Source organism: Protomyctophum bolini, assembly GCF_963924005.1.
Source record: "Protomyctophum bolini genome assembly, chromosome: 21".
In the NCBI taxonomy this organism is placed as follows: Eukaryota; Metazoa; Chordata; class Actinopteri; order Myctophiformes; family Myctophidae; genus Protomyctophum; species Protomyctophum bolini.
The window spans coordinates 28576713-28584491 of NC_137882.1; the positions used below are offsets into that span (position 1 = coordinate 28576713).

Genomic DNA, 7779 nt, shown 5'->3' on the forward strand with positions numbered 1-7779 from the left:
CCAGGGGGCGAAAAGCATTAGGCAACAGTGCCCTGGATCCTGTGTTGCGCTGCTTGACACCTTAGCGTAGATATCTAAGCTTGACAAATACTCTATGCTTGACACACGTTGACCAGGAAGTAGAAGGTCTTGTAGTTCTTCCTGTTGACGCGAGGTTTCTCCTAAACAAAGACGGTCTCACAACAAGGACGTCAAAATGTCTCATAAAAGCAGTTAAAATGTCTGTTAAAGGAGTTAAAACGTCTCATAAAGGAGGAATCATGTATTTTAAAGGAGATAAAACGCGTCAAATGGAGTCTGTACGGCTGGAGATAAACGGACACATGACGTCGGTGGGAGAGCAGATTTTGTGTGTTTTGGAGAAACACACAAGCGGTGATGTTTGTCGGGTCAGAGTGTTTGTGTTGGAGCGCCTCAGTGCGGTCGCACAGTTCATGTGCAGCCTTTTCCACAGAGAGATGGAGACACTGCACAACACCGAACTACACACTGCAGGTAGGTCTATGACGTGTGTGTGTGTGTGTGTGTGTGTGTGTGTGTGTGTGGCTGCGGCTGCTTGCGTGTGTGCATACATACATATACGTGTTTAAGACATGCTTAATTTCGCAAACATTTACATGTCAGATTAATAATTATACTCTTTGGCCACGGACACACCAGCAGCCACTCGGGCACAGGCCCAGGAAATTGAGATCTTGCCTAGTCTAGTTTCTGAAATACTGGGGCGAAAATCAGACCCATCTGAACTGAGTGAGTGCGTGTGTGTGTGTGTGTGTGTGTGTGTGTGTGTGTGTGTGTGTGTGTGTGTGTGTGTGTGTGTGTGTGTGTGTAACCTAATGTATAACCTAATTATTTTCTGATCAGTGTTTGGGTCTATTGTATTACGCCTCTTGTGCAGATCCAAATAAAATAATTCAAATGTGTGTGTGTGTGTGTGTGTGTGTGTGTGTGTGTGTGTGTGTGTGTGTGTGTGTGTGTGTGTGTGTGTGTGTGTGTGTGTGTGTGTGTGTGACGCTGCTCAACAGTGCCATCCAGCGGTATTGTCATGGTACTTCCGTGCTCATACACAGACAGACAGACAGACATGCATACACAGTTACAACACACATACACAATCACACCAACCACAGCAAGCCTCCTTTGTTTTAAACGGTCCCCCACTAGCAAGTCAGCAAAACCGGTTTCAGTTGTGTGTCCTGATCTCACTCCGCCCTTCGTGAGGCTAATTTGCCCATTCAACATTTTAATCCACGCTACGCGCCCTGCACGGACAACCATCTGCAAATAATATTATGTTGTGGCACAGAGGGACCCCCATTCAAGATTTGTGATAGTTTTAAATGTACTCAAATCTTGAGTTTTTGAAAATTGCAGATCTACAGGGGTCGGCAACCTTTTTGACATGAAGTGCCATGTTTTCATTTTTCTGATAGTCAGTGTGCCATATCAACACTTAAGTTATGACACCACATCAAAATGTGATATTTCCAACTGATTGATTTCCCAAAAGGTTGTACATAACAACCTTCATGTCTTCCTTAAAAGAAAATCTTTCACACCAGGATGTAATGATCATTATACTCCCAGTTTTGATTTTATTAATTATTTTGTTATAAAAAGTTTCCCCCACCCCAACCCCCCACCCCACTCCAGTCACAGCTCTCTCACACTTGTGCCAGTTAGTGTGCCAATGTTGGCACCTCTGCTAGTTTGCTTACCCCTGATCTATAAGTGAAGTGGTTTTCAACCACTTAGGAGAAATACCAGGCAAACGTCGATCAAAATAACAATTTGTCTACATTCTCTAATTGTGTAGATTTATAAATGAAGTAATAATGCAGATGTTTAACAATAATTTTACTCTTTGAGAGTGTAAAAAAAAAAGATTACATTTTACACTCAAGTGGACCTGTTCTTATTTCAAGTTTGCATCAAGTTTGTACTTTTGTTTTGGTGAACGTAGGTGGAGGAATTGGTGAAAAAAAGAAGAAAGAAAAAGAAATAAAGAAAATGTCCAAAGGAAAGAAGAAGACGGGTGAGAAAGAAAAACATTTATATCTGTGTTATACTTGTATGTGAATGTTGTTGCTTAAAACAATACATCTTAAGAAAAGAAAAGCACACAACGATAATGATTTGTAGCAAAGCATCAATTAGTTGATTTTTTTTAATGATAGATAAGGGCAGGTATCAATAAGATGTATCTTCTTCCTGCTTTTCTTTCCTTTATGGAATATGTAAACAAGTATTTATAGTAAAACCGCATCACTGTCGTGCCGATAATCACGGTAAAGCACACCCTCTCATGCAATAATGCTTAAATCAGGCATGAGATGCAACATGCAGCAGCGCTTTTATTGAACTACTGTAGCAGTGGTTATGAAATAAGTGTCAAAGTGAACTCATATTGTCCACGGAAGGTGACAAAATGTTACACGTCCATCATATTGAAGTGGTTTGTTTGGATGTCTGTCGGTCGGTGTAACAAGACTTGAGAAATGTTCTCCCTATCCTTATTAATGAATGAATTCAAACAACCCGGGAGTTTTTCCTGTGTCATCCTCCATGGACCACTGAAACACTGCTGTGTTTCAGATGGCTTGACCAATAAGTCTATGGCAACCGAGTGGAAGAAAGAGACAGAAAATGTCACTTAAAAATGTCTCTGCTTTTTCTCATTCAATTGATTTCCCCCTTAGACTTCCTAGCCTCCAGAGAGGAGGTTTGTGCTGAACAGCAGGAGAGGAGCTCCAGTCTGGTCCAGGAAGAACCACAACCTCCACACATTAAAGAGAGACCAGAGGAGACTGATGGTTCAACATTGACTAGAAGTAAAGCATTACTAGAAGTAAAGACTGGAAATGATGATGACAACGGAGAGACAGAGCCTCTAGCCGGCACCTCAACTGAACACATGACAATACAAGCTTATATAGTAGGCAGGGTACCATCACAGCCAACTAGTGATGACCAGCTACTCTCTGCACACTGTTCTGATTCTGACACTGAAGAGAGAAGTGAAGGTGATGTTGCAAACAGAGAGATGGAGCCCCTATCCAGCAACTCAGCTGAACGTATGAAAACACAAGCTGATGTAGAGGACTGTGGAACAGATCAGCTCCTCTCTTCAGACTCTTTTGAATCTGAGGTTGAAGACAGGGATGACTGGGCGGAGACCAGGGGAGGTCAGTCAGCTTTAAACTCACTGAAATCAGACAGTTCTGAATCTGATGACTTGAACAGTGATGACTTAAACTCACTGAAATCAGACGAGACACAATATGTGGAAGGAGACAACAAGATGTCTGAAGATATGAACACTACCTCCGCGAGGAGTCACACAGGGAAGAAAAGCTTTCTTTGTTCATATTGTGGCAAAACGTTTAATCAAAAGAGAGGTCTGAAGAGACACACAATGATTCATACAGGAGAAAAACCCTGTAAATGTACAGTGTGTGGCAAAGGCTTTAATCGAATGCATCATCTAAAAAGACATGCAAGGATTCATGAAGGGGAAAAGCCCTTTAGCTGTACAGTGTGTGGAAAAGGCTTTATTCGATGGCAAAATCTAAAAACACACACAAAGACCTGTCAAAGTCAAGACCTGAAAACTAAGAAGAAAAGCTTTCTCTGTTCATTTTGTGAGAAAATATTTAAAGATAAGAAAAGTCTTAAGAGACACACAATGATTCATACAGGGGAAAAACCCTTTATCTGTGAAATTTGTGGCAAAGGCTTTATTCGAATGTATGTTCTTAAAAGACATGCACTGATTCATACACGAGAAAAGCCAGTTAGTTGTAAAATGATTGGCAAAGCCATAAGTCAAACTGGTACTATGAAAAAACACCAGAAAAACCATACGGGTGAAAAACCCTTTACTTGTACAGTGTGTGGCAAAGGCTGTAGTCTAAAGGGTGGTCTAAAAGTACACATGAGGATTCATACAGGGGAAAAACCATTTATTTGTACAGTGTGTGGCAAAGGCTTTTGTCAAAGTAGTACTCTAAAAGAACATGAGAGAAGTCATACAGGGGAAAAGCCGTTTACTTGTACAGTTTGTGGCAAAGGCTCGTGTACATCGTCTGATCTAAAAAGACACCTGAGGAGTCATACAAATGAAAAGCCCTTTACCTGTACAGTTTGTGGCAAAGGCTATAGTTCAACATATAGTCTAAAAAGACACATGGTGATTCATACAGGTAAAAGGTCCTTTACTTGTAGAGTGTGTGGCAAAGGCTGTAGTCTAAAAGGTGGATTAAAAATACACATGATGATTCATACAGGGGAAAAACCCTTCACTTGTACAGTTTGTGGCAAAAGCTTTAGTCAGAGTGGTACTATAAAAACACACATGAGGACTCATACAGGGGAAAAGCCCTTTACTTGTACAGTGTGCGGCAAAAGCTATAGTTTAAAGGGTTGTCTAAAAACACACATCAGGACTCATACAGGGGAAAAACCATTTACATGTACAGTTTGTGGCAAAAGCTTTAGTCAGAGTGGTACTATGAAAGAACACATGAGAACTCATACAGGGGAAAAGCCCTTTACTTGTACAGTATGTGGCCAAGCCTCTAGGTCAGCGTCTGCTCTAAAAAGACACATGGCGACTCATACAGGTGAAAAACCTTTTACTTGTAGAGATTGTGGCAAATGCTTCGGTCGAATGGACGATTTAAAAAGACACATGATAACTCATACAGGCGAAAAGCCCTTTAGTTGTAGAATTTGTGGCAAGGATTTTAGTCGAACGCACATTCTAAATAGACACATGAGGACCCATACAGGGGAAAAGCCCTTTACTTGTACAATTTGTGGCAAAAGTTGTAGTCAAAAGGGTGATCTAAAAAGACACATGAGAACTCATGCACACACATAGTTTTTGTGTGTGGCAAATGTGTGGCATCTGAATACTGTGACAATAATGTATTCAAGTCATATAGAGTAGAAGTTGTTAGTTGAACATTAATAAACTTTTATTTTCAAAGACTCGCACATGACAAATGATCATTCATTCTAATCCAGGATGACAACGACAAATCATAGATACTAAAGCAGAAGAGTCACTCTTTTTTTTAGGCCAATGGATTTGAATTTATACATGATGTTTTGACACTGACTTGGTATTTCTTTCTCTATTCTTTAATCCTTTCTGTAACCTGTAAATGATGGAAGCTTGTACAAATTTCACCCACAAGTTCAATCATAATCTGATAATGGAATATTAAATGATTGTGTTTTTATTTCCTTTTGTATTTTATTTGCAACTCAGAATAGAATAGGTAGAATAATATGTGCATGTCCATATTTGTCAAGTTTTCAAATGGAATAATCATATTAATTTAACGCACTATAATATCCATGAACCCGGTCTATAGTTTGTTTTACATACTTTTGAATTTGCCCTTCATATACCTCATAGAAAGATTTTAATGTACCAATATTTGTATTTATTTACCTGATGGAGTTGAAAGGAACTGACTTCCTTCCACGCGCTACGTCTGGCCGGGGTAACTCCTTTATCTATATGACCCATTTTTTCCAGTTGTACATACTATTTCAACATATTGGACGCCACTGAAAAAAATGAATAAGATTGCATTTGAAAAATGCAGTGTATTAAGCACAAACAATTGGTTGGAAAATAAGTTGAGTCTACTTTTGGGCGTTTATGAATGCTTTTGATGTTGCCTTCATGTACACACTGGAAATATAAAACTACGTCAGTGTTTTGTCAGGTTCTCAGTGAAACATTGCCTATGTCGCCTCACAATTAATAGTTTTTACTTTATTTTACCACAAAGCATTATACATTTTGATTTGTAAAATGCTGTGTTCTTGACTTCAATATTGAATAGTGTCTCATGGTCAATATTAATTGTCCTTTCCATTTATGTACTGGACCAAGGTAAAAGTAATGGTGGAGCATGTTTGACAGAGAGAGACACTATTGATTATTAATGATTAGAATCCCATCTGCATTTTAAATAGTTTTCAGATCAATAACATTAGCCTACATACTCACGCCTTTGGCCATAGTGTAATTATCGTCGCTCTTGGCCAGAAACCTTTTATCTTCGAAAAAAATGTTGTAGGCTACAGCATCACATAAAAGCGTCAAAAGTAGCTTGAAGTGAAGTGTTTTGAGCTTGTGTAGAATGATGCTTTTGAATTTTTATCCTGAAAAGTAACACTTTTGGACATGAAATCAGCCCTGCCATTTGTGGTCTTCACCGGCCAAAAGATGCTACTATGTCCTTTTTTTATTACTCTTTCTTATTGTTTTGGCTCAGCCCCGGCCCCATGACTGGCCTGTTCTTTTGGCAGATGCCAGAATTGCCAGGCTGTCCAATCCGGGCCTGCCCGACATATGACTTAATGTTCTACTTCATCATACAAGAGTGTCACACAAAAGTAGTGAAAATATCAGATCTATAAGCTCACAATACATCACATCATGCTTTAATAAATAGCCTTCTATCGAAGGCTATTTATTTTAATATTTTACATGAGTTCACATTCTCTCCACACAGTCATTGTCTGTTATATCTATCAGCTACTCACAGAAAGTTACACACCTCCTCCACCAGGGGGAGAAATGCAGTGCCCTGGATCCTGTTTTACGCATACGCGACACACACACGTTGACCAGGAAGTAGAAGATTGTGTAGTTCTTCCTGTTGACGCGAGGTATCTCCCGACCTAAACGAAGACTGTCTCACAACAAAAGATGCCAAAATGTCTCGTTAAAGCAGGTAAAATGTTTCATAAAGGAGTTAAAATGTCTCATAGAGGAGGTAGCACGAGTCAAATGGAGTCTGTACGGCTTTACGGCACACAAGCGGTGGGTGATTTTGGTCGGGTCAGAGTGTTTGTGTTGGTGCGCCTCAGTGCGGCCACACAGTTCATGTTTAGCCTTTTCCAAAGAGAGATGGAGACATTGCACAACACCGTTCTACACACTGCAGGTAGCCCAAACATTTAGAATCTCGTTGAGGTTTTTTTTCGATTCTGACGAATCTCTCTACTCTAAAAGATTTACACCCAAATATGGTCGCGTGAGCAACGTTTGTGCCTCAAAATCACTCCAACCTTGTACAAATGCAAAATCTAAGCTGCTTTTTCGTTTTCCCCACTTGTCCGGTGGGTGTGCGTCAAACAATTACACACCGTAGGACCGTAGTTTTAAATAAAAAAAATACCTTTTTTATTGAAAACTACGGTCCTACGGTGTGTAATTGTTTGACGCAGAACAAACCTCTACGAGAGTCTAAATGTTTGGACTACACTGCAGGTAGGCCTATGACCGTGTGTGTGTGTGTGTGTGTGTGTTGGCCACGGACCATCTGAAAATATGTTGCGACATGGAGGAACCCCCATTCAAGATTTGTGATTGTTTTTGTCTAGTTTAAAGTGGCGCACACTTATGCCAATCAGTGCCAGTGTCCAGTGATCACCCTCCCCTGTGCCAATCTTCTACATTCTGTAAATTAAGTAATAATGCAGATGTTTTAACAATGATTTAACTCAGTGTTAAATGGAACCAATTAACCTGTAAGGGTTCATTTGGTTCCATTTAACACTCTCAAGTGGACTAGTGGAATAGGCAGCGGTGGCCGAACGGTTTGCGGAGCGGTCTTGATATCGGAAGGTCGCTAGTTCGTATCCCCGGACCGGCACGTTAAAATGACCACCGCTGAAGTGCCCTTGGACAAGGCATTGAACCTCTACAATGAAATGCTCTATTTGCAGGGCCTGGCTGTAAACAAGTTCTTG

At 40.2% G+C, this 7779-nt stretch overlaps 1 protein-coding gene across 1 annotated transcript; it reads left to right on the forward strand.

Annotated features, from left to right (window-relative positions):
- Nucleotides 1-268: 268 nt before the first annotated feature.
- On the forward strand, nucleotides 269-6377 carry LOC308336463 (uncharacterized protein; the record flags this gene model as incomplete). The annotated part of the gene is made up of 4 exons (XM_080793828.1): nucleotides 269-495; nucleotides 1964-2035; nucleotides 2700-3641; nucleotides 6331-6377. The coding sequence occupies exons 1-4, from the start codon at nucleotides 291-293 to the stop codon at nucleotides 6375-6377; spliced, it is 1266 nt and encodes a 421-aa protein (XP_080649954.1). The 5' UTR covers nucleotides 269-290.
- Nucleotides 6378-7779: the final 1402 nt, after the last annotated feature.